This window comes from Triticum aestivum, chromosome 4B (assembly GCF_018294505.1).
Source record: "Triticum aestivum cultivar Chinese Spring chromosome 4B, IWGSC CS RefSeq v2.1, whole genome shotgun sequence".
Taxonomy (NCBI): domain Eukaryota; kingdom Viridiplantae; phylum Streptophyta; class Magnoliopsida; order Poales; family Poaceae; genus Triticum; species Triticum aestivum.
Genome location: NC_057804.1, coordinates 2,235,681 through 2,263,677, shown reverse-complemented (window position 1 = coordinate 2,263,677; position 27,997 = coordinate 2,235,681). Strand labels below are relative to the sequence as shown.

At 46.0% G+C, this 27,997-nt stretch overlaps 1 protein-coding gene and 1 pseudogene across 1 annotated transcript; both read left to right on the top strand.

The window, feature by feature from the left end:
- Window positions 1-1,183: 1,183 nt before the first annotated feature.
- Window positions 1,184-2,864, top strand: LOC123094131 (noroxomaritidine synthase 2-like). Its single transcript, XM_044516195.1, has one exon. The coding sequence runs from the start codon at window positions 1,208-1,210 to the stop codon at window positions 2,732-2,734; it is 1,527 nt and encodes a 508-aa protein (XP_044372130.1). The 5' UTR covers window positions 1,184-1,207; the 3' UTR covers window positions 2,735-2,864.
- Window positions 2,865-5,554: 2,690 nt separating this feature from the next.
- Window positions 5,555-27,997, top strand: part of LOC123094095 (U-box domain-containing protein 33-like) — a 35,493-nt pseudogene continuing 13,050 nt past the window's right edge.

Sequence of the window (27,997 nt, the reverse complement as noted above, 5' to 3'; positions counted from 1 at the left end):
AAGAGCACCTGATAAGTTGATCCCACCTTGCGGACTCCCACCTTTGCCTCCTCCCCAAGAAAATCATAGGGTTCCTTTGCCTACCGCCGCCGCCGCCGCCGATCCGCCTCATCTCAGGTGGCATTAGGTCCATGGAGGTGCGGTGGGTTCCAGCCCTTGCCGGTGGGAGGGCTCTATTTTTAGATGTTTTTAGTGTTTATGTCCTGCTCAGGAAGACGAGACGGCGGCGGCTACCTGAATATGGAATAAGGTCTTCCCCGCCTAGCCCCCGTTTCGGTGGTATGTCTAGCATAGTCCGTTGGCGCGTGGAGGTGTTTCTCCCGTGGATCTATCCTTTGTGGATTTTCTCGGATTTGGTCGTAGTTCGTCTACGTTTGTGTTTCTTCAGATTGGATCATTTCGATCTACCCCACTCTTCATCGGCGGCGGTTGTCATTCTGTTACGCTGGTACTATGGGGCCTTAACACGACGACTTCCCGACTGTCTACTACAATAAGTTTTGGTCAACTCCGGCGAGGGAGGGGCGATGACGGCGGCACGCCTTCGGCTTGCTTCAGTACTTGTAGTCGACGCAATTTCTATTATTTCTGGTGTCCGTTGTATTGCCATGATTGAAGATGATAGATTGAAAGTTTTCTCGCAAAACCATAAAAAATAAAAGAGCCCCTGACTGAACCACATAATGGACGCTGTTTATAATAGCGTTCATCCGTGGAGGACATCATTTGTAATGGCGTTCAGAATGGACGCCGCTGTCCATAGCGTCCTTCCTATTTATAAAATTTCGGCCTATCTATTATCAGTTCTGGAATTGCTGCATTACTAGTTACTACTAACAAAAAACCCGGCAAAACCATGGCCCAAAAACAACAAAGGAAGGTGTGTTTTTAGACAAGTATCTCCCTTCTTTCTGTACATCACGTAGTAAAAAATATATTTCAAAATTCATACACATACTACACATTTATATGTGTACGTACACTTTTTCTAGAAATTTTTGAAGGTGTATAAAATCAAGTTTCTGATTAAGAAAATAAAGGGCTCCAAAGGAGATCTGGACATCAAACTCATTGTAGAATAGTGCCCATTAATGCCCCCGTACAATGTGGAAACCTGTGCACACCGCTGCTAGTATATAAATAGGGCAGTGCCATGCCTATTGCAGCATACATCTAAGTAGTTGCATATCTCACACTACTGATAACAATGTCGATTTCGTTCTCGCAAGAGCTGCTCATCCCCACCGTACTCGTGCTTCTTGTTTCCCTGTGCTTGTACTTCAGGTCTAGTAGTAGATCAAAGAATCCATCGGTGCTCCCGATCGACTGGCCAATAGTGCACATGTTGCCAGCATTCATTGCCAACCTCCATAACATGTATGACTATTGTGCTGCGTGCCTCGCCGAATCAGGCCACAACTTCAGGATACATCTTCCCCAAGGTCACATGTTCCTCACTTGCGACCCTGTGAACATCCGACACATCTTCACGACGAACCAGACAAACTTCCCAAAGGGTGTAGAGTTCGCGGCCATCTTCGACATCATGGCTGGAAGCTTCTTCACCATCGACGGTGAGCCGTATCATCGGCAGCGCGTGAAATTTCATAGCGTGCTCGGCAACCCACGGTTAGTTGCCAGTATGGTAGCTTGCTGCCGCGACAAGATGCAGAATGGCCTCCTCCCATTGTTCACGCACATGGCGAGCACCGGCACTCCATTCAACATGCAAGAAGTGGTTTCAAGGTTTATGTTTGACCTGGCTGCCACACCACTCTTTGGTGTGGACACTAGCCTCCTATCCTTGGACATGCCTCCCATGGATGCTGCGATTGCCATGGACACGGTAATGGAGGTAGCCCTTTTCCGGCACGTCCTGCCGGCCTCTTGCTGGAAGGCTATGAGGTGGCTAAACATCGGCCCAGAGAGAAAGCTCGATGCGGCGCACACGGTGCTACGAGGGTTCATCACAGATATGGTCAACAAGAGGATTAACAGAGGCTGTATTGGTAACGAAGAGGAGCAAGAGAGTGCAGATATTCTATCTTCCTACATCAACGATCCAGACTATGCCGATGTTGAATTGCTCCATGCGATGCTCGTCACCTTTATGCTCGCTGGGAAGGATACAATTAGCGTGACCTTGTTATGGACCTTCTACCAGGTCGCCCAGGATCCCAAGATTGTGTCAATCATTCGCAGTGAACTCTCACCCATTGCATTGCACAAAATAGACACAGGTACGGGCGCCATGGTAATCTTTGACCCAGAGGAGACAAAATCCATGGTCTATCTGAGAGCTGTCTTGTACGAGACTCTCAGGTTGTACCCACCGGCCCCTTTCGAGCGCAAGACAATGGCTGCCGATAATATCATGCCCAGTGGTCATGAGGTGCACGCCGGCGAAACCATTCTTATTTCTCTCCACTCCATGGGGAGGATGGAGGACATATGGGGCAAGGACTGTCGCGACTACAACCCGCATAGGTGGCTCTTGGAGGGTAGCAACAAGCTGAGGTATGAACCATCTCACAAGTTCTTGTCCTTCAACTCGGGTCCGAGGATTTGCCCCGGGAAGGAAATTGCTGTTATCCAAATGAGAACCATCGTTGCCACGGTGGTATGGAACTTTGACCTGGAGGTGGTGAAAGGACAGAGTATCGAGCCGAAGTTGTCTTGTACACTACAGATGAAAAATGGGCTCATAGTGAAGCTGAAGAAGCGTGAAATATAACACAAGACTCTCTTTATCTGTAAACGCATTGATTTTATACTCCAAAATATGTGTGTGTGTGTGTGTGTGTGTGTGTGTGTGTGTGTGTGTGTGTGTGTGTGTGTGTGTATGTGTGTGTGTGTGTGTGTGTGACAGAAAAAAAGAGAGTAATTCTATACTCCACGATTTATGAACTATTCAGCTCCCGCTCATATATATACAGATGAATATATTGTACCTCGTTATCAATTTTAATATACCTCATTATTAGTTACAAGATAACCCAAAGTGTGTTATGTCAAAAAATTCATTTGGGTCCATTTATATCTACGATAGCGCTTCTGATCTATCTGAGAGAACATACTTATTTATATTACTGCTCAGATGTGAAGTGCAATATGGAAGGCTGAATTTTTGGGTAGGCATGTTCGGTCGGTTCTTTTGGTCATCAGAAATACCGTGCTGGTACAGTTAGAGGCTGTATTACCCTTATGTATAACCTGTATAGATGCTGGTTATTGAAGAATTGTCAAAACTTTGTAAATCAGTTGCCAGAATTAAGGTAGTCAGTTTATAATGCACGAGTTGTCAGTGGTTACACTAAACCTTTGCAGTTTTCTAGATTTCAGAATAATTAGTAACATGAGAGTAGTTGTGGCAATGGAATATTTGTTTTTGAAAAGGAGGACATCCCACGGACTGTGCATCAAAATGATGCATACGGCCATTTTATTTAAACGAAGCAAAGTGACACAAGGTCTGAAATCCCGTATAGCTCACAGCAGGAGCAAGACTCAAAAATGAAAATCTGAAAGTAACTTAATGCCACAACTGGCAAAACATAGGACTAGATGGCTAAATACCTATCCTATTAGTGGACCGCCATCCAAACCGGTTGTATATGTCCCGTCCTATCATCTCCCACGGGTTGCACCCAGTAACCAACAGCTCCCTGCAGTCCGTGTGAGTGAGTAACGACCACGCACGGATCCAAGCAGTAGCTCTGTAGATAAACTGCTAAAAGTTAATAAAGTTTTTTCTATTAAAAATCAAACCATTTTATGCAGTTCCATATATCCCATAGTAATTCGCATATTCCTATCCAGATACGTCCCGCGTTAATATCCTCTACTCCAGTTAGCCATGTCCGAAACAACATGTCAATGCTAATTGAGGGGTTAATGTTAAAGGCTATATGAATCGTGCTCCAGAGGAGCTTAGCCAGGGGGCAGTCAATGAAGAGATGTCGAATTGTTTTATCCTGGTCACAAAAACAACATCGAGGACCTGGTCACAAAAACAACATCAAGGACTACCAACCTATCTTCACCTCAGAAAATTATCCGTCGTAAGAATCACCTCCTTGTGAACAAACCACATGAAAATCTTGATTCTCAGCCGTACTTTTATTTTCCATATATGCATTGATCTCGGGATTGGGTCATAATTAATTAAATCCAGGTACATAGATTTCGATATAAATGTACCATTCTTAGTTAGCTTTCGTTGAAACGCATCTGGCTGGTCCAAAAGTTGAACATCCATCAACCTTCATACCAGATGTAACCACGAAGTCCAGCGTTCCCCCATAAGGGATCTCCTGAATTGAATATTCAATGGAGATGAGTGTAAGACTATAGGAAATAGGAATGTAAGCCTCCTTACATCGTACAATATTATGTAATGTAGGATACTGAAGTGTTAGGGGCAGATCTCGTAGCCAGATATCCTCCTGAAATCTGGTAGTTCTACCATCTCCAACGATAATTTTTACTTTACGAAAGAAGCTGTCTTTCTTTCTCATCATCCCCTTCCAAAACAGCGAGTCAATAGGTCTTACGGTTACCTGGGCTAGGGATTGAGTCTAGAGGTATTTGTTACGAAGGATCTGTGCCCACCTACCCTCGAACCGGTAAACAACCTATAAAGCCATTTGCTAAGTAGGCATTTGTTTTTAATTTCCAAATTCTCAATCCCTAGACCTCCTTGGTCTTTGGGTCTGCAAACGATATCTCACATGGTTAATCTATGCTCTGTCTTAACCTCGTCACTTTGCCAGAAGAAACGAAATCGATAAAAATCTAACCTTTTAAGTACCCCTACAAGCACTTCAAAGAAATAGAAGGAACATAGGCATACTTTTTAACACCGAATTTATTAACACGAGCCTACCTCCATAAGACATAAGGTTGCCCTTCCAGCAGCTTAGTTTTTTTTAAAATGATCCTCAAGACATTTTCATTCTTTATTGGAAAGTATTCTATGGTGATTGGAATCCCTAGGTAATGAAATGGCAAAGACCCACTTCACAAACGAACAAGTGTCTATGGGCATCTTTGTTCCTCTTTAGCTCAGCCAAAGCAGAATAGTTCACTCTTTTGAAAATTTATTTTTAGACCTGACAATTGTTCGAAGAGGCAAAGGATCAGTTTCATATTTCTAGCCTTTGCAAGGTCATGATCCATGAACAGGATAGTGTTGTCCGTGTATTGTAAAATTGATATGCCCCCGTCAACAAGATGAGCGACGAGACCACATACCTGGCCATTATCCTTAGCCCTACCTATCAGGACTGCCAACATGCCTACCACAATGTTGAACAAGACCGGGGACATTAAATCCCCTTCTCTTAAGCCTTTATAGGTCTGGAAATAATTACCAGTGTCATCATTCACTTTGATCCCCATGCTACCTTTTTGGATAAAAGAGTCCACATGTCTCCGCCAGGATTCGGCAAACCCCTTCATACGGATAGCCTTGGAGAAAGGGCCATTTGACCTTATCATAACCTTTATAGTTGTGGCAATATATGAAATATATATTGTTGATGGACCTTATGACATGGAGCACCGTGCTTACGGCAGCGAGTTGGTCCTTGCAGCCCGCTACAAGGCTTTAAGCGGACAACTTGTTCACCTTAAGGGTACCCTTCTGAAGCGCAACGTGCTCACTCTTGGTTACGATGCCAAGAAGGTCATTGCTGAGTATGCGATACGAACTCTCCAGAGGATATGCCTTCCTCTCCGGTGGACAGAGACACAGAGTGAGGAGGAGGCGACCTTGAACGTGAATCCCATGAACAAGCTGATCCTGACACTGAGAAGGCTTAGGTTGGCGATGCAAGAAGGAGAGAGAGAAGAAGGCTAGGGAGACGTTCTCTCTGAGGTGCAAGGTTAACTGCAAGGCCACCCTCGGCAGATACAAGAGCAATGTCACCCTTGGCCAGGGCACTCGAACAGCGATCTCGTCAACGACCACAAGTACTCATCTCCATTTTTCTCATGGTCTGTTTAATTTGATCCTCCTACTCACAAGCAATTGTTTGCAGAGCACAGAGCAACGCCCTCTTCCCGCGATGCTCCTGCGAGTGTCCGGTAGGCTAAACCTGGCGCCGCCGCCCATCCTCCCCTCCTCCTCTCCTCCACCCTCGCCGCCGCCGCCGGCGAGGCCCTCTTGTCTCCTCACTCGGGGGAACAGTGCGGGCCAGTTCTCTCGGGTCGGGACGCGGTGTCCGTTGCTGGGCGCGGCGGTGCAGCAGCGATCCGGCGTGGGCCAGCGACGGCAGCGTGGCACCGGCGTGACAAGAGGCAAGGAGGTGGTGCAGGCCGGTGGGTGGTGTCGGCGGCGGCCGCTCCCCTGAAGCGCTTCGGCGTCGCCTCTGGCACTGCGAGTCGAGTTCGACCGGGTCGCGGGCGCCAGGCCCTTTGCGGCGGTGCGGTGGAAATTGACACAGGAAGACCCACCTGCTGCCTTCCCTTGGGCGCGACAGTGGTCGATCTGGTTCCCCTTCCCCTTCTTCGGCGTGCAGTGGATGCCGGTGCACTCCGACTAGTCTGGCCCTATGTCTTCGGGGGCAACCGTGGTTTCGGGGGGGGGGGGGGGGGAAGCGGGGAGGGGGGGCTGGCTGGTGGACGGGGGCGCTTCCATGTGCCCCGTCGCCGATCTTGGCCTTGGGATGCTCCGTGACCTCCCCCTTTCCCCGGACCGGCATATGGTCGTGGTTCCTCTCGTGGCGATGTGTCTGCCGGTGGCTTCTGAATCGGCTAGGGGCGTAGATCTGGTCAAAGTTGTGCTCTTTGGTGGCTGTCGCGGTGGTCTGGAACCAGGGTGGCGGTCCTGGCGGTGGGAGGCACGTATGTCATGGGCGGACTGCGCGTCTCGGTTGCGGGGGCGTAGTCATGGCTGCTTTGGCGGCATGGATGCGAGTGGTTGGCGGATCGGGGATGCGATGAAGGGATTGAAGCACCGGGGTTCATCACCAGTCCAGTTCGTACACTGGCCGATTGTGGAGGCATTCGTGGATGTCATGTTCCTCCTTGTAGGCTCCGTCGTGGTGTTCCCTCGCCTTCATCTTGCTCCGGGTGAAAACTTGATCTTCGGATCGGACGGTGGCGACATTCCGTGGTCGTACCCTTCTTGGAGGCATCGTCTTGGAGCCCTCGGTCCGGTGTGGTTCGTCACACACCCTCCTGGACGATTGCTCTTGGTGGTCTCCATCGGCGCTAAGCGGTCCCTTTTTTGCACATCTTGTAGGTGCTTGGTTGTCGTTGAGGGTGTGTTTCGTTGCCCGGCTTTCTTCTATCTCGCCTTGGGTATGTGTGGTGTGCGTTTGTATCGATGCTTTGGATGTAAGTGGTTGTTGCTTTATAATATAAAGTGGGGGAAACCCTTTTTTCTCAAGCAATTGTTTGGTTTTTACTTTTTAGAATCTTATACCTTTTTTTAGTAATAACTAGCACAGCGGCCCGCACCACTGCGGGGGCAATATCTTTAATTATTTTAAAGTTTAGGTTATGCCTTATGAAATGATGACCCTGAAAAAAATGCTATTACAGTTTTTTCCTTTTCCATCATAATATAGCATTCTAATTTCAGAAGAAATAGAACGTGTCATCCATCATCAATGAGTAATTTTGAAGTAGACTACATATGGACTTGAACACGTAACTTTGATTTGTTTGCATCTTATGTTGATTTCTCTCTTATATATGTGTGATGATTATTAAATTAATTCTAGGCTACCTCTGAATTGGCGGTAGCTTGGTCGTGTGCTGTGACAAAATTCATGTAAATAGCATTGGATAACAAATACACTGCGGCCGGCCAATTTCGTTTCCACTGCACACTTCCTATGTGTTTAGTGGTGCATCTTGTTGTTTTCTTTTCTCTTTTCTTCAATTTGTTAACGTAAAGTACGTATGGTCTCAATTCATGATTTGGCTAGGTGATAAATATTCATGTGGGGAGTCTCCCCCCTTCCCCCATACGTGCTTAGGACGCGATAGGGGCGTGACATTGCCACCTCCCCGCAATGTCGATGCGGCCGCCGTTCCGCTACGCGCATGAGGGGTCCAAGACCGTGAGGGAGGCGTGAGCGGACTCTAGGGATGACTGAGGCACCTGTTGTTTGTCCCTCTCCAACTATCCATTTAGTTAGGTATCTCTCTTTTTCCATCCATCCATTTAGTTAGGTATCTCTCTCTCTCACAAACACACACTTCACTGTTGTACAACTACATATATTGTACCTCTATCAGAGTCAATATACAGAGAAGCAGTTGTGCCAGCTAGCATACCAAGCAGATGTACTACTACACATGAGAACTGTTTATATACAGGTTCAAACTATTTCAGTTTTATTGCCGATCAGCATGAAAGCCGGAACCAACGCACAAGAAAACAAAGGATGATGGAGCCATGTAGTGGAATGTTGGAGTATAATGTACGTCCCTCTCCCACGTTTGTACTTTTGAGTGAGTTGGCTGGTGCATGAATTCAATATGGTATCCGAGCCCAAAGGTCTTGAGTTCAAGACACTGCAATGCAAGATTAAAATATGATTATGCATCCTTCATCGATCCCACGTAGAAAGACTAAAAAAGCCTAGACGTGAGGAGGAGGTCCTAAATCTATCAGTTCAACTTTGCGGCCCACATCATATAATTCAGAGCAGCATAGACGTGAGGGGGAGTTTTGGAGTATAGTGTCCAACCCTCTCCCGTAGTTTGGTCTTTTGTATGAGTTGGATGAACATGAATTCAATATGAAGTGCAACATGAATCATTCAATATAAACCTGCTATCAACACACTGGTAAGAGCATCAGCTGCTGGCCAGAACAAGTAAAGTAGGTGGCTGTCAGATAATAAATGTACTGAACATGAATCATTACCTAATATCCATCCTAGATTATCTTTATTCATATCTGTCAGACTAATATATCACAGGATTGTGATATACTCCTAATCCCCTAAACCGAGGAGAATTGAATATATTGTGATCTCCCATATATGGTTAAGATTAGACAGAATTGCACATACTTGTCTATACAATTAAGACAAAATGGAAAGGCCCAGGCGTGGTCTATTCCTTCCCATACTTAGCACTATACATCACCCATCCATCCTATTCATTTCTTTGCGTTTTCGGTAGCCTTCGCTATCCTAACACCGCATCCACCATGCGACACAAACTGTCCCCTCGTTCCAGTGCTTGTATTTTTCTCGGTTACTATTCTCACCACAATGGATACTGTTGCATGATTCTCACAACACACTGCATAATAATTCTCGCCATGTCGTTTTGGAAAAAAAACTCGTTTCCCTTTGCCTCCTCACGACCAACTCCTACTGGCTCATATGATTTTGTTGACGACCTTCCTCCCATATTAGTCTAACAATATCTACCCCCTCCAGTCCTAAATATAAGCCCTATTAGAGATTTCAACATGGACAACATACGGAGCAAAATGAGTGAATCTATATACATCTGTATGTACTTCATATTGAAATCTCTAAAAAGGCTTATATTTAGAAACAAGAGGGAGTAGCTCTCAACACCTTGTACTGCAATTATGGATGGATATGTAAACAGAATTGTCCCCTTGTGGCCCTGGTCTATAAAACATTGTGCGACAAAAAATTGCAGGGGAGGTATAATATATAGTGTTCCCTTTGGCAAGCAGGTAGAAATCCGCGGGGGGGGGGGGGGGGGGGGGGGGGGGGGGATACCACCCTAATGAACTGTTTTTTCGTTAAATAGCGATTATGAGATGACTAATTACGCACTTCTCTCGCTAATCTCAGCCCCCATGTCACGGTGTCAACCGTCTATAATGCAACATAAAGCCACATATAACCCCAGCCTATCATATCTGCTCCCTCCGTCCGTGAATAAGGGTACTTCTATGTTTTGTTATAAGTCAAAGTTTTCAAATTTTGACCTAGAAAATAGCAGTAGCATATATGACATCAAATTGGTTTATTATGAAAGTACATTTCAAAACAAATCTTGTGATACTACTTTCATGCCATAAATGCTGCTAGATATATACTTATAAAGTTCGTCAAGGTTTTAAAACTTCCACTTGGGAAAAAAGCTAGATGCATACTTATTCACGGACGGAGGGAGTATAGTACATCAGCCTTATTCGGGGACGGAGGGACTATAGTACATCAGCAGGCCAAACCTAGCAACAGAAACCCAATACAGTGCAGAGGCTAGTAGCTAATTTTACGATTTTCTAGCTATCTACCAAAGAATTTGAGTAGGGGTATCTACCAAAGAATTTGTGTTTATCTGAGGGTAGTTAGCGATCAACACAACTGGGCTATTTGAGGCGTATATAGCCCGATCCAAATTCCCACAATGGGCTGTGGACTACCCTGTCCACCTTGCAGGTCCTCCACTGCCTTTCCTCTACTGTGCTCGATCCTACTTAAATTCCAATTCTGAATGCATCCCAGTCCTAGAACACTAGAAAAGAATTTCAGCATGGACATACTACAATTTTCTCTTACAATTTTGCGGGTTAGCCAGCTATGACGCCACACACACGTAGATGATAGCCAAGCTAGTCATGGGGTCAACAGATGTACGCGTATTTCTATTTTGGAAGAAACAGATGGAAGCCAAAGTGGTCATGGGTGAGGTTAATTGGTGTGCGTACGTGTGGGCATGCAAGAAGGGGCTTGGAGGTGAGTCTTGTCAATCACATGTGGCGGCAGTACTCCTATTTATAGCTTGCATATGCTTAGGCCAGGATACCGATATAGCATGAAATAAATATGTCCAGTTTAACTTATTGAAAATACAGGCAGTTGACTAATAAAAAAAGAACATAATAAATATGATAAAAGTTTATTTTACAGGAAGAGATATATAAGGACCGCTATTTCATAGGCAAAGACTGGGAAAATATTCTCTTCCATTAACCAACCAAATTCACCACCTAATATGAGCAAAGTTTTTTTAAACACAATACAACCGCCCACATACATGCCCATACACTCACCCCTATGAACGGGCACATACACATCCTAACCTATGAGCACCTAAGAGATACTATGCCGGCACATTGTTAGTGAGATAAATTAACCAAGCCTTTTCATGCGTTGCATTGATGTGCACTGTAAAACTGAACATTGCATGCATGTGATTGTGTGTTTTTTGTAGGCGAAAATGTTTGATCGTTCATAACAAATCATCTGAGTACCAAGAACACGAGAAGTAACAAAAATTACATCCATGTTAGTAGACCATCTAGCACCGACTCCAAGCATTGGAGTGAGCAGAAGGCGTGTCGTTGTCGTCACTTCCCTCCACCCCCACCCCCGTTCCTGATAGTTGGACAAACCATGTTGTAATAGACATTCGGGAAGTTACCGTTCTATGGCCGGAAAGGATCAACACATCAAAATACTAACCGCCGCCGATGAAGATAAGCGTAGATCGGAAAGATCCAAAATGAGGACAGAAAAATGAAAGACAATCACCGACTGATGGACGGCACTTCGGCGGGCATCATACTGGCGGTGGTGGCTACCCTCTTGGTCATGTAAACGATGAGAGGGGTATCGTATGGTGGCGTCGCCCAGATCTAGATATGGGGGATCTGAGCATGTCGTGTTGCCCTGAGGGCCTCGTGGTGTCATGGCTAAGGTGCCGAGCGTAAGCTCTGTGCTTTTGCACCGACGATGACGACACTCGCTGGCACCACTCTCTTATTGAAGAAATCCTTATGGATCTCCTATGTGCTACTGCTAGACGAAAAACCCTCGCTACTGCTAGGGTTTTTCCTAGTAGTGGTGAGATGCTGAGCGAAAGCTCTGTGCTTTTGCGCCGGTGATGACGACACTCGCGGGTGCAGCTCTCTTCTGAAGACATCATTGTGGATCTCCTCTTTGCTCCAGAGTTCCGGGCGAGGACCCTATTCCGGTGTGGCTAGGCAGCTACGGCGCTTTGCGCCGTTTTCCTTCCAGAGGGCGCTGTCGAGGTACTTAGGTGCCGTAGGGTGTGTAGTGCAGCATTGTTCTCAAACTTTACTGTATTCTCCTTCGGTAGCGTAGTCGCTTGTGTTTGACGTGATCCGAGCATCTTAAAATGTGCTTGTATGAGGGCTAGCTCATCATCTTGTATGGTTTGACCGTGTACTTTGTATTGGGTTTGTTGCTTTATCGTAAAGCAGGGTAAATGCCTGTTTCAAAAGGTTGCGTCGCAGCTCCGCGCGCTGTGAGGTGTGAATGCTGCCGACCGGCTATGCAAGGACCAGAAGGCGACGGGCAGGACCTCAAGCAGTCAACCTCTCTCCTCCAGACTCAGTCTATCTCCAGTGGTGTGTGCATGGACTTTACATCTATTGCATTGTACTGTATGGTCCATAATTAAATACTACTCCCTCTATTAGTAAATACTACCTCCGTTTCAGTTTACTAGTCCTACGCGTATACCTAAGTTGCCAATTTGATCACCTTAATATAAACTATATAACACAAAAATTATATCTTTTGAAAATAGAACATCTGAAGTTTATATTGGTATACTTTTTGTAATATATGACTTGTATTAGGTTGGTCAAATTGACCACCTAGGGGTACGCGCAAGCCCTGTAAACTGAGAGAGAGGTAGTATAAGTCTTTCTAGAGATTTTAATATGAACTATGCACAGATATATATAGACATAGTTTAGAGTATAAATTCACTCATTTTGCTTCATATGTAGTCCATATTGGATTCTCTAAAGAGACTTATATTTAGGAACAGAAGAAGTCGTAGTACGTGACGGAGTCATGCAAATGATTTATACGTATTGTTATGAAAGATGTGGTGTGGCCAAATGCTGTTAGGCTTCTACAATGAGGTGGTGAAGACTGAAGATGGACTGCCTCGTTTAGCTGACCAGTTACAACAATCACGGGCTCAAAAAGTGGAGGTTGCAGACACAATAGAGGAGTAACGCATGGGCCAAGTGAGGAAGGAGGAGTAGCAGATTAGTTTGTTGTATTGCTTGAGCCTTGTGGGCATATATATATATATATATATATATATATATATATATATATATATATATATATATATATAAGTACATTGATGTATTTGTTGTACAAGACAAACCAGAACAAATGTAGCTCAAGCAAGGCAGTAGCCCTTTGTGCCGTTTGTCGATGTAGCTGCGAGCGTGTCTGATGGAGCCGTGGTCGAGGTAGCCGTGCGAAGAACGCCATCGTCGATGTCGAGTCGGGGTGGCCAGAGTCGAGGGAGTTGCCATGGAGCCACGGTGGGCAAGGAGGCATTGAGTTAGTCATGAGCGCAGGGTGTCGAAGTAGTGGTGTGCTAGGAAAAAGACGATGTTGATGAGGCGTCGCGCCGGGTGTGCCAAACCCGGGGACACATCCTAGATGAAGGCACGCGTCGGTGTTGCCAGCACCGAGCATGCGTAGAAAGACGAAGACGAAATTGACGAAGCGCCGAACCATGCTTGCCAGTCCCGGGGACACGTCGTGGACGAAAGCACGCTTCGGCGTTGCCAGCACGAGCCATGCGTACATAGAATGGGACCTGCATGAGCTGTAGGCCATGTCGGAGAAGTCGGAGTGGCCAGCAGAGAAAGACTCGACCACGGTTGCGGCGCCAATCGGCGCGGGGCCGATGTCACCTGCGGTTGTCGGAGTAGAAGAAGTTAGATGACGGCGACGCTGGCGATGGGCTGGTGCTAGACGTAGACGAAGGAGAAGGACGGGCGGCGGCGGTTACAAGGGTAGCGGCGGCGGCGGCCAAAGAAGAGCGGTGTCGCTGGCCTAACGGCGGCTGTCGGTGTCAAAACCGGCGGATCTCCGTTAGGGGGTCCCGAACTGTGCGTCTAGGCGGATGGTAATAGGAGACGAGGGACACGATGTTTTTACCCAGGTTCGGGCCCTCTTGATGGAGGTAAAACCCTACGTCCTGCTTGATTAATATTAATGATGTGGGTTACAAGAGTAGATCTACCACGAGATCAAGGAGGCTAAACCCTAGAAGCTAGCCTATGGTATGATTGTTGTTCGTCCTATGGACTAAAGCCATCCGGTTTATATAGACACCGGAGAGGGCTAGGGTTACACAGAGTCGGTTACAATGGTAGGAGATCTACATATCCGTATCGCCAAGCTTGCCTTCCACGCCAAGGAAAGTCCCATCCGGACACGGGACGAAGTCTTCAATCTTGTATCTTCATAGTCTTGGAGTCCGACCGATGATGGTAGTTCGGCTATCCGGACACCCCCTAGTCCGGGACTCCCTCAGTAGCCCCTGAACTAGGCTTCAATGACGACGAGTCCGGCGCGCATATTGTCTTCGGCATTGTAAGGCGGGTTCCTCCTCCGAATAATTTATAGAAGATTGTGAACACCAGGATAGTGTCCGGCTCTGCAAAAATAAATTCCACATACCACCGTAGAGAGAATAATATTACACAAGATCAATCTGCTGACGTATTCTGCGGCGTAATGTCACACCACTTCCAAGCCTTTACTCGAATTGTTTTTATTGTTCCACCTCAGCGCGTTTAGCGAGGCGGTTTCCTTGACACGTCTTGTCGAAGCAGAGATCGTGTTCCCCTTATTCCGGGATTCACATCAATACGGGCGTGGGTAACCCAACCGCGCCCGTTGCCACGCCCCCTCCATCGAAGGCGGGTTCCAAACGGTCACGGGGACGGCTCTTGGTATTCTTCCTCTTTATAATGAGACCAAGGCCCGTTCTTTTTATTCAATCCTCTATCGAATCTGCCCCTCTCCCTGAGTTCCAACACCCAGGGCTCCGAATTCAGGTACCTTTGATCCTCGACAATGTCCGGTCCTGATCTATGAGGCCGGTGGATGCCCTCCTCCGTCACGGAGGAGGACGTGCTAAAGCTGAGAGATGCCAGGTATTTAACCTACGAGATTTCGCATAGGCTGCCTGCCCGAGGGCAAGTTATCCCAACTTCCGAGCCTGGCGAGATCGTCGTGTTCACGTCTCACTTCCGTCGGGGTTTAGGCTTCCCGACGGATCCCTTCATGAGGGGGCTCATGTTTTACTATGGGCTGGAATTCCACGACCTGGCTCCGGAGTCCATTCTCCATATCTCTTCATTCATTGTCGTCTGTGAAGCCTTCCTCCGCACTACCCCTCACTTCGGCTTATGGCTCAAAACCTTCAACGTGGAGCCGAAGATGATCGAGGGGCGTCAGGCAGAGTGCGACGGGGCGGTTATAAGCAAGAGGGCCGAAGCTCCATGGCCCAAGGGCTCTTTCCAAGAGGAGCTCGGCTTGTGGCAACAGGAGTGGTTTTATATCACCGCTCCCCGGGGCAGTAGGCAAAAGCCGCCGCCCGTCTTTCGTTCTGGCCCTTCACAGCAGCTGACGTCATGGGTCAACAAGGGGCGTGACTGGGGGCCGCCCAAAGACGTCCCCCTGTTGCAGGACCGGATTCGAGGCCTCCAAGAAAGGGAGATCAATCTGGTCGCAGTGGTGCAGGTCATGTTGATCCGGCGCCTACTGCCCTGCAAACGTCGCCCCCTCCGCCTGTGGGAATTTAATCCGGAGGGGCCACGAGCTCTTCAACACTTCATGGGTTTGACTCCCATGGAGATGTATAAATTGTTCTTCGGATCGCAAGAGACGCATCCGGAATTGACCGAGGACGCTGGCCTAAGCTGCAATCGCCCGGATACCCAAATAAGTAACCCTGTGTCCGGACACCTCGTCCATTCATTTATTGTGGGTTTGCCTTTTAACCAGCTATCCCTTTTAACCAGCTATCCCCACGATCTATGTTATAGGGCGTGTGGGCGGGTTTGACTCTCACCACACATCTGATCGTTAACGTTGTCCAATAAATATGCTGGCAGGGGGATCAAACTCACGCCCTCACTCAAGGGTTTGCAAGTCGTAACCACTACGCAGATATAAGTCGTAACCAGCTAGGAAGAGTTTCTTCATAGATCGTGCTGGGCCAAAGCCGACCCAATGGTTGACTTGGGCCATATTTATCCTAGCAGCGGGGACCTCCTATTCACCGACCCGCGCGCACCCTTCCTATTTTTTCCTTTCGTTTTTCCCTATTTTTTCAAAAATTCAGGATATCAGAAAGTTATAAACATAAGAAAATCGAATTTTGAAAATTAATATGCATGAATTCAAAAAATGTTCATGATTTCAAAAAATCATTCGGAAATTTAAAAAATGTTCATGGGTTCATAGAAGGATAAAGAATTTATGAAAACATTCATGAATTTCAAAATTGTTTATGAATTAAACAAATGTTCATGATTCCAAAAAATGTTCATGAATTAAAAAAATATTCACAATTCAAGAGAATCTGCACAAAATTTGTAAAAAAAACTCACAATTTCTAAAAATTGTTAATAAATTTATAAAATATTCATGAGTCAAACAACGCTCATAATTTAGAAAAATTGAAAAATTCAGAAAAAAAGTGTTCATGATTCAAACAATGTTCATGAATTTGTAAAAAATGATCATGATTTTGAAAATCTGTTCACAATGTTCACAAGTTTGTAAAAAAAGGTTCACAATTTCGAAAATATGCTCATCATTTCAGAAAATGTGCATGATTTTCATAATATTCACAAATTTAAAAGTGTTTGGCAAACTGGAAAAACAAGAAAAAAATGAAAAATAAAACAAAGCAGAATAGAAAAAACAAAAAATAAAACAGATGAAGGAACATAAAAGAAGAAGAAAAAACAATAAAAAAAGAAAGAAAGAAAAGAAAAACTAGCGACCCGTGCGCCAAATATAGAGGTGTTTTTATTGCCAAAAGAAAACTTTGGCTCCTTCGTGAAGCTTCCTTTGCTCAGAAAAAAATTGCATATGACAGTCTAAAAACTATACAAGGTGTGTCAGTTGCGTCCTGTAAGCTTGAAATTGCACTTGAGAACAGAAAACACACTGGTAGAAAAAGAGGCTTCCGTCCAGCCCCATTAGTCGCGAAACTGTAGGAACCGCGACTAATGAAGTCTTTAGTCGCGGTTCGGCAGACGAACCGCGACCAAAGGCCTGGGCCCAGGGCGCTCGGTGGCCAGCTGGTGCACGTGAGGGGCTTTAGTCGCGGTTGGCCAGGCCAACCGCGACTAAAGGTGCGCAAAGGCCTTTAGTCGCGGTTGGCCAGGCCAACCGCGACTAAAGCTCCTCCCCTATATATACCAGTTCAGCACGCTCACTTAGCCATTTGGTGCCACTTCTCTTCACAAGCTTCACAAGGGGGTGTAGGTTTGCTTTTGGTTCCTCTTATGCACACAAGGTGTTTGATGAAATGCCCTAAGAGGGTGAAACAAACATGATATGAAGTGTTGGAGCCACACTTGAGGTTCCTCATTTATTTTTTCCTCCTCGATCGCGGTTAGCAACTTGAACCTTTCATGCATGTGTGTCATTGATAAAATATGCATGTGTGCAGTTCATTGTTTAATTTATATTGTTTGTAGCTAGTTAGTTTAACAAATGCATGATGGTTAATTATATATTTTATATTATAATAATGCAGATGAATCGGCAATGGATGTACGGTAACCGACTCTCCGGCGAGTTCACTACGGGTTTGAAAGATTTCCTCGTAGTGGCTAATGCGAACAAGCAGGGGGGTTTTGTTATCTGTCCATGTGTTATCTGTAAGAATCAGAAGGGTTACTCTTCCTCAAGAGATGTTCACATGCATCTGCTTCGGCACGGTTTCATGCCAAGCTATAATTGTTGGACCAAGCATGGAGAAAGAGGGGTTATAATGGAAGAAGATGAAGAAGGGGATGATTTCATCGATGAAAGCTATCTTGCTCATTTCGGTGATACTTTCATGGAGGATGCTGAAGGTGAAGGGGAAGGTGAAGAAGAGGCACGTGATGATCCCGTTGATGATCTTGGTCGGACCATTGCTGATGCACGGAGACGCTGCGAAACTGAAAAGGAGAGGGAGAATTTGGATCGCATGTTAGAGGATCACAGAAAGGCGATGTACCCCGGATGCGATGATGGTCTGAAAAAGCTGGGCTGCACACTGGATTTGCTGAAATAGAAGGCAAAGGCAGGTGTAGCTGACTCGGCATTTGAAAACTTGCTGAAAATGTTGAAGAATATGTTTCCAAAGGATAACGAGTTGCCCGCCAGTACGTACGAAGCAAAGAAGGTTGTCTGCCCTCTAGGTTTAGAGGTTCTGAAGATACATGCATGCATCAACGACTGCATCCTCTACCGCGGTGAATACGAGAATTTGAATGAATGCCCGGTATGCACTGCATTGCGTTATAAGATCAGAGGCGATGACCCTGGTGACGATGTTGAGGGCCAGAAACCCAGGAAGAGGGTTCCCGCCAAGGTGATGTGGTATGCTCCTATAATACCACGGTTGAAACGTCTGTTCAGGAACAAAGAGCATGCCAAGTTGTTGCGATGGCACAAAGAGGACCGTAAGTCGGACGGGGAGTTGAGACACACCGCAGATGGAACGCAATGGGGAAAGATCGACAGATGGTTCAAAGATTTTGCAGCTGACGCAAGGAACATAAGATTTGCTCTAAGTACGGATGGCATGAATCCTTTTGGCGAGCAGAGCTCCAGCCATAGCACCTGGCCCGTGACTCTATGCATCTACAACCTTCCTCCTTGGTTGTGCATGAAGCGGAAGTTCATTATGATGCCAGTGCTCATCGAAGGTCCGAAGCAACCCGGCAACGACATCGATGTGTACCTAAGGCCATTAGTTGATGAACTTTTACAGCTGTGGGGTGGTGTCCGTGTGTGGGATGAGCACAAACAAGAGGAATTTGACCTACGAGCGTTGCTTTTCGTAACCATCAACGATTGGCCTGCTCTTAGTAACCTTTCGGGACTGTCAAATAAGGGATACAATGCATGCACACACTGCTTACATGAGACTGAAAGTGTACATTTGCCAAATTGTAAGAAGAACGTGTACCTTGGGCATCGTCGATTTCTTCCGAAAATTCATCCAGTAAGAAAGAAAGGCAAGCATTACAACGGCAAGGCAGATCACCGGCCGAAGCCTGCGGAACGCACTGGTGCTGAGGTATTTGATATGGTCAAGGATTTGAAAGTCATCTTTGGAAAGGGTCCTGGCGGACAATCAGTTCCGAAGGGAGCTGACGGGCACGCAGCCATGTGGAAGAAGAAATCTATATTCTGGGAGCTAGAATATTGGAAAGTCCTAGATGTCCGCTCTGCAATCGACGTGATGCACGTTACGAAGAATATTTGCGTGAACCTCCTAAGCTTCTTGGGCGTGTATGGGAAGACAAATGATACAAAGGAAGCACGGCAGGACCAGCAACGTTTGAAAGACCCTGATGACCGGCATCCGGAATGGTTTCAAGGTCGTGCCAGCTACGCTCTGACCAAAGAAGAGAAGGTCATCTTTTTTGAATGCCTGAGCAGTATGAAGGTCCCGTCTGGATTCTCGTCCAATATAAAGGGAATAATAAACATGGCGGAGAAAAAGTTCCAAAACCTGAAGTCTCACGACTGCCACGTGATTATGACGCAATTGCTTCCGATTGCTTTGAGGGGGCTCCTGCCGGAAAATGTTCGAGTAGCCATTGTGAAGCTATGTGCATTCCTCAATGCAATCTCTCAGAAGGTAATCAATCCAGAAGTTCTACCACGGTTACAGAACGATGTGATCCAATGTCTTGTCAGTTTCGAGTTGGTGTTCCCGCCATCCTTCTTCAATATTATGACGCACCTCCTGGTTCACCTAGTCGAAGAGATTTTCGTTCTCGGTCCTGTATTTCTACACAATATGTTCCCCTTCGAGAGGTTCATGGGAGTATTAAAGAAATATGTTCGTAACCGTGCTAGGCCAGAAGGAAGCATCGCCAAGGGCTATGGAAATGAGGAGGTAATTGAGTTTTGTGTTGACTTTGTTCCTGACCTTAAGCCGATTGGTCTTCCTCGATCGCGGCACGAGGGGAGACTAAGTGGAAAAGGCACGATCGGAAGGAAATCAACGATATGTATGGACGGCCATTCTCTGACTGAAGCACACCACACTGTACTGACCAATTCCAGCTTGGTGGCTCCGTACTTTGAGAAACACAAGAATATTTTACGCTCGGACAACCCGGGGAAGCCTGAATCCTGGATTAGGAAGGCCCACATGGAGACTTTCGGCAGTTGGTTGAGAAAACATTTAATTAATGACAATGATGTTGTAGATCAGCTGTACATGTTGGCCAAGACACCATCTTCGACTATAACGACTTTCCAAGGGTACGAGATAAATGGGAATACATTTTACACGATCGCCCAAGATAAAAAGAGCACCAACCAAAACAGTGGTGTCCGCTTTGATGCAGCAACCGAGAATGGGCAAAAGGTCACATATTATGGTTACATAGAGGAGATATGGGAACTTGACTATGGACCCTCCTTTAAGGTCCCTTTGTTCCGGTGCAAATGGTTCAAGCTAACAGGAGGTGGGGTAAAGGTGGACCAGCAATACGGAATGACAATGGTGGATTTCAACAATCTTGGTTACCTTGACGAACCATTCGTCCTAGCGAAAGATGTCGCTCAGGTTTTCTATGTGAAGGACATGAGTAGCAAACCGAGGAAACGGAAAGATAAGAAAACGATCAGTGCATCATGCGATGATCCAAAGCGCCACATTGTTCTTTCAGGGAAAAGAAACATCGTGGGAGTGGAGGACAAGACAGACATGTCAGAAGATTATAATATGTTTGCTGAAATTCCGCCCTTCAAAGTGAACACCGACCCAAGCATTAAGTTAAATGATGAGGATGCTCCATGGATACGGCACAATCGTAAGCAAGCAGGGACACAAGGGAAGAAATGATGTGTAATAATTTATTGTATCAAACCTTTTGTCAAACCTTCAAGGGGTTTTAAAATGAATTAGTTTTTTTTCCTGATTTTTTTGATATATAATTGTATTTTTAAGATTTTAAAATGAATTAGTTTTATTTTTCTGATTTTAAAAGGAAAAAGGAAGAAGAAGAAAGAAGGAAAAAGGAAGAAAAAAACAGAAGAAAAAAACAGAAGAAAAAAGGAAAAACAGAAGAAAAAAACAAACAGAAGAAAAACATAAAAAAACAGAAGAAAAAAACAGAAGAAAAAAGGAAAAAGGAAAAAAGGATATCAAACCTTTTGTCAAACCTTCAAGGGGTTTTAAAATGAATTAGTTTTATTTTTCTGATTTTTTTGATATATAATTATATTTTTAAGATTTTAAAATGAATTAGTTTTATTTTTCTGATTTTAAAAGGAAAAAGGAAGAAGAAGAAAGAAGGAAAAAGGAAGAAAAAAACAGAAGAAAAAAACAGAAGAAAAAAGGAAAAACAGAAGAAAAAAACAAACAGAAGAAAAACATAAAAAAACAGAAGAAAAAAACAGAAGAAAAAAGGAAAAAGGAAAAAAGGATATCAAACCTTTTGTCAAACCTTCAAGGGGTTTTAAAATGAATTAGTTTTATTTTTCTGATTTTTTTGATATATAATTGTATTTTTAAGATTTTAAAATGAATTAGTTTTATTTTTCTGATTTTAAAAGGAAAAAGGAAGAAGAAGAAAGAAGAAAAAAACAGAAGAAAAAAACAGAAGAAAAAAGGAAAAACAGAAGAAAAAACAAACAGAAGAAAACATAAAAAAACAGAAGAAAAAAACAGAAGAAAAAACAGAAGAAAAAAGGAAAAAGGAAAAAAGGAAGAAAAAAAGAAAATATGCCACCTACTGGGCCACCACGGCCTGAATACGACTAGAAACCCATTAAAGGGCCAGGATTCAGGCCCGCAGAAGGCCGAGTAGGCCCACAGGCACATAGTGACAGAATAGGCCCGTAAGCCTGCATTTGAGAGGAGCTCGAAGTGGTGAGCGCAGCCGCGCTTATAAACCACTGTCGAAGCCTCTCGGCTAGCGAGGTGGGACTAAACATCCCACCGCACCGCGCCAGTTCTAGCACAGACCTTTAGTCGCGGTTGGGGAGGCGGACCGCGACTAAAGGGGACCTTTAGTCGCGGTCCGCCTCTCCAACCGCGACTAAAGGGTCTTTCTGCGCGGGAACGGAGGCGGCGCCAAAACCCTTTAGTCGCGGTTGGGGAGGCGGACCGCGACTAAAGGGTACCCTTTAGTCGCGGTTGGGGTGGCGGGCCGCGACTAAAGGGTACCTTTAGTCGCGGTCCGCCTCTCCAACCGCGACTAAAGGTGCGTCTATAAATACTGCACTTAGCAGTTTTGCCACTTCCCATTCTCCTCTCTCTCGACGCCGAAGCGCTGCCCCGGCCGACGCCGACGCCGAAGCCCTGCCTCGACGCCGACGCCGACGCCGAAGCCCTGCCCCGACGCCGACGCCGACGCCGAAGCCCTGCGTGCCGCCACCCCCGTCCCCAGTGAGCGCCGCCTCCGCCCGTGCCCTGCCCTTGCCCGCCGCCCGCCGCCCGCCGCCCGCCGCCCGCCGCCCTGCCGCCCGCCGCCCGCCGCCCTGCCGCCCGCCGCCCGCTGGCCCTGCCTGCCGTCCTCCGGCCCTTGCCCGCCGCCCGCTGGCCCTGCCCTTGCCCGCCGCCCATCGTGGGAGAAGAAGAAGGAAGAAGAAAAAGGAAGAAGAAGAAGAAAGAAAAAGGAAAAAGGAAGAAGAAGAAGAAAGAAAAAGGAAAAAGGAAGAAGAAGAAAGAAGGAAGAAGAAAACAAAAGAAAAACAGAAGAAAAACAAGAAAAAGGAAGAAAAAAGGAAAAAGGAAGAAAAAAGAAAAAGGAAGAAAACAACAGAAGAAAAAAGAAAGAAGAAAAAAAGGAAGAAGAAAAAAAGAAAGAATTTTTAAAATTAAATACGTGAAAATACGTGAAAGAATTTTTTGTGTCTAATAAAATCAATTTTTTGAAATACACGAATAATTTTTAAACACGTGAACTAACGCGCGCGACTCTTTCTTATTTTAGCCCTCGGCCGGATCGTCGAAACAATCGAGTACGTCGTCAAAGCGTGGCGCAACCAAGACGATGAAACAAGGAGAAACATGCACCATCGAGGTTGTCGACAGTGCAACCGGCAGGCCGCTGGAGCCCCGCAAGAACGCCACCAAGTTTGTCAGCCAATGCGGAGCCATTGTTAGAGACAACGTCTCGATCACCGTCCAGGAGTGGAATGAGCCAAAGAAGGCACGAATTGATGGTTTCACTTTTGTCGATAAGAGAACAAAAAAAGATTGCTTCAAGAAGCTTATGGAACATTTCGTTCTACCTCCGGAATACAACAAATTTGATGAGGAGGGTAACAAGATTGAGGAAAACAAGGAGAGGAGGAGGCTAGTCAAACAGTTCGCTCTTCATAAGATGGCCGACGCATTCCGGAAATTCAAGCAAAATCTAGCCCATGACTTTGTCAAGCAGAACAAGACTCCGGATTTCAAAGGACAATATGAGAAACTGAAACATGATTGGCCAGAATTTGTGAAGCAAAAGAAAACGGAGCAGTTCATTCAAATATCGAAAAAAAATAAGGAAAATGCGGCTAAGAAGGAGTACAATCATGTTATGGGGCCAGGAGGGTATCGCCTTTGGGAGCCTAGGTGGGAGAAGATGGAGAACGAGCTGAGGGCGCGAGGAATCCGTCCAGGTACGGAGGGATGGGACCCAAGGGCCAAAAGCTGGTGGTACGGGCATGGGGGAACGCTGAACCCGGAGACAGGGGAGTGTGTTTACCGGGGCAAATTAATTAAACCCACCCAAGCCCTTATTAACGCAATGAGGGATGCTCAACAGGGGAAGATCAAGTTCAACAGAGAGAACGACGCGCTGACAAAAGCCCTCGGGAATCCTGAACACGGAGGACGTGTACGAGGCATGGGGCACATTCCGTGGAAAATAGGGTTCCCCCAGAACGATGACCCGTACGGTTACAGAAGCCGTAAGAGAAAGATGGATCGGGAAGCAGATGTTGTGGCGCGGTTGGCATCGGAAATTGATGTGATGAAGAAAACCATGAGTGTACTAGTAGCCGAAAGAGATGCAGCTCGGGTGCAGCATGAAGATCATCCAGCGGATCTCGGAAGCCAGCAGCGGAGAAGCAGCGTGGCTTCCACGGAGGCCCCACCGGCTGGTGCAGATGCACCGACGATCGAAATTACTGCACCGGAGCCTCTGGTGGTCCAAATTACTGCACCGGAGCCTCTGGTGGTCGAAATTACTTCACCGGAGCCTCCTCGCTACCCCGTGGACGATATAAAGGAGATGAAAGAATGTCATCTGTATTATCCTATCGGGAACATGTCCATGAAGGTAGCCATCGGCAGTGCTTTACCATGTTTACCTGGAGCACTCCACCACAACAACCCCATTCAAGATGGCTATGCTCGTGTCACGGTGGAGGACATAGTCCAAGGGTTTGAGGACCTGGAGATTGACATTGCTACACCTGAAGGGGAGAAAAGACTTGGAGATGTCAAGCGCCATTTCATTCTATGGCAAAAGAAGTTTATCAAGTTTCCAGGCGAGGCGCCAAGGACAACAAGTCCACCCCCCTACGGTGGTGGTGGTGGCGGTGGCGGTGGTGGTGGTGGTGGTGGTGGTGGTGGTGGTGGCGGTTCACCTACACCTCCGTCACGTCAGCCGACGCCGCCCCCCAGTCCACAACGTCCGGCGGGTGATCAGCCGCCGCCCCCCAGTCCTCGTCCGGCGGGTGATCAGACGCCGCCCCCCAATCCACCTCCGGCAAAGAAGCAGAAGCAGTCCTGGATTATTAACCCGGACCCTTATGTACCTAAGACCACAAAGGTACCGGAGCCATCACTGAAGCCTCTCCCCACAAGGCCTTGGGAACGTAGTGCCGAGGAAGTCGACGCGGCCGCGGCTGCTGATTTGGAGAAATGGAAGGCGGACTGCAAGAAGAAAAGAGAGCCCGAGCCCAAGCCAGTATTTTCTGATGAGCAAAAGAAGTGGGCTAAGTCATTTTTGAGCACACCGTCCCAAGCCGCGAAGAATCTGCCTAACGACTATGCACGTGAACTTCGCAGGCAGGCACTCATGTTCAAGGAGAACAAAGAGCGGGAGAAGGCCGAAAGTAAAAAAAGCGGGAAACAAGTTGCCCAGCTCGGGGAACAAAGTAAACAATCGATTGCCCCGCTTATAGTGGAAGCCTTCTGTCCGGATGCCCCCGAGATCATACAAGCTGCGGCAGCACAGGGATTGACTGTAACGAGTGCCAGAGAACAAGCGGCCAACTTAGGTATTACTCTTCGTGAACTGTTAGGCCTTGATGAGGCGCCAGTGAAGGAGGTAGTAATTACATATGTCAAGAATGGGCCTCTCGTCGAGCCTGCGCAGGAAAAGGATCTACCTCCACAAATGAAAGGTCTGCTGAAATGGTACAAGGGTTACATAAAAAATAAAAACGCCAAAGAATATATTTATGCGGAAGTTAGACATGAGCATCACTTCAAACATTACTATGTACAAATTGAACTGAGTGAATTGTTCCAGCTTTTCAATCTGCACGAGCTCGATAAATCTATCATCAGTTGCTACGTTCTGTAAGTGATTTATTAATTTCTACCCCATCTCGTTCATATTGCCTGCACTATATATATGTCCTAACTATATTGTTGTGTCCGCTATTATACATGCAGAATGAAGATTAAGGAATGCAGAGTAAGGAACATCCATGATGTTGGGTTCATTGACCCACACATCGTTAATGGACATGTGTTGGAGCGTTACCCCGCCGACGTGGAGGCAGACCTGTGGCAGTTTCTTACAAAGCAGGAACTCAAAAGTGATATTCTATTTCCTTACCATTTTGAGTGAGTGTTTCTGTCTTGAGCACATTCTCTTTTGTTTACTCCATGCATGGTATGTGGCCGGCTAATCGATGAGTTATGCATGACGTACTGTGCATGTATCGTGTCCGCAGGTTCCACTGGATTCTGCTAGTAATTAAAGTTAACACCTCAGAATGTCTCGTCCACGACTCTGTGAATATGGATCCAAAGCTTTGGGGCGGCATGGGAAGAATGCTGCAGAAGTAATTATTTTCATTCATTTGCGCTCTATATCGATCGGCCTATTTCGTTCATTTCCTAATATCAAGTAACTAATTAATAACTCTCTTGTTCATTTAATTCTCTTTGCCTCGTAGGGTTTGGAGACGGTTCGTAGATACAAAGGTCGGTGAATTCAAAAAAGAGCTAGAATTCAAAATGTTAAAGGCTAAGAATGCTGGGGATATTCAGCCACCGGAGACCAATCTATGTGGATACTATGTCTGTGAGATGATCCGGAGATACACCTCTGAGCGGGTTCCGAGTGATACCAATGCTAAGAGGAATAACCTCCGGTGGATGCTTAGTCCAGAAGCTCGCTTCCGACCACTTCAAGAGGAACTAGCTGGATGGTTCAGCAGGGAAGTCCTCCATCCTAAAGGAGAACACTATTACGAGGACGTAGAACTTTATATGCATTAAATCATGTATGGAAACTTGTTCAAAATTGTATATGGTCATCCGATGATATTGAATATATATTGTATATTCCTCTTGAATTCTTTTTGGTTCTAATTTCAAATTTATTTGAAATTGTACATTCATATGCATGTATGTAGTACCGTAGAATATATGAAACTCCTTCAAAATTAAAATAAAGCACAAAAGAAATAAAACAATACAAATTAAACAGAAAACAGGTTTAAGGGGGGAGGTTTAGGGGGGGGGGGGCTAAAACCCTAAACCTGCGGCGGCCTTTAGTCGCGGTTGGCCAGAAGAACCGCGACTAAAGGTCCTCCGCCCCGACGGCCACCTGGCGCCCACGTGGACGGGCCTTTAGTCGCGGTTCTTAAGCAACCGCGACTAAAGGGGGGGGGGGCTTTAGTCGCGCCCGGTCGGTCGCGGTTGCGCAACCGCGACTAATGGCAGTTGCGAACCGCGACCAAAGGCCTTTTTTCCACCAGTGACAAACGCTTGAACCTCCTCACTGGTGGCGACAAGCTCGTCCTGCTACACGTCCACCAGCCTACTGACAAAATTATGACCGGTAAGCCCATTTTACGTTATTTTAGTCTTGCTTTTGCTTCAGTACATCATCCTGAACACATCAATACGTATAATGGAGTAGATTTCCTTATACCCTTCATAATGAAGGGTAAGATGGTCTGTCCTGAAAAGAGGTAAGATGGTCTTTTATTAAAATAAAGTACATCACTCGCCGCCCATCGAAACCTATATGTCGTAAAAATTCACAAAAGAAGTATGCATGCACCAACTAGGAATCAAACCGCGGACCTCTTGCAGGTGAGAATGTGTGGCTCTGACTAGTGTTTGTGAAAAATTAGGAGAATGCAAATTTATTAACCACTCCCTCCATTCGAATTTATTGAGCCCGTCGATCAAAACACATGTACTCCCTACGTCTAGGTGCATAGGTTGACTAAGGCTGCTCATAGTGAGGAGTAATTAGACTAGTAACATGCATATGTTACTAGTCTATGTTACTACCTCTATAATGCATTGTATCATATATTAGTATTATAGATGGTCTCATTTATTTCCATGCATGACACATAGTAGCATAACATTTATTATGTTACGCTATCTACCTATGTTACTATAATCATCTCTCTCTTCTTTAATTGTCTGCCACATAAGCATGTTTGCGAGTTCCAAGCGCATGATACTACTTATGTTACCCCCACTATGGCTAGCCTAAAGGAGGGCAGCGTAATCTAGGCATGTGTAGATGGGCGAATAATCGAATAGGGGAGAGAAGCCTACCACGGCGCCCTTTAATTTTCTCCCCCCAAAACAGATCAAAGTCAGCAATAAATCCCTATTAACTATGAGTGGCTGTTTTTGCTAACTAAGAGCATCTACAACCGGACCTGTCAAATCCGCCTCATATGCCCAGGCGGGCTGCCCGGTCACGTTTTTTCGACCCAGACGGACGCCTAAAACTGGCCTCAAACGCTTGGACTGACCGGCACCCTCCATATCCAGCCCAAATATGGGGCGGATATGG

What these genes read in the sequence shown, in the direction of transcription:
- LOC123094131 (XM_044516195.1), top strand. Translation starts at nt 1,208, where the DNA reads ATGTCGATTTCGTTCTCGCAAGAGCTGCTCATCCCCACCGTACTCGTG.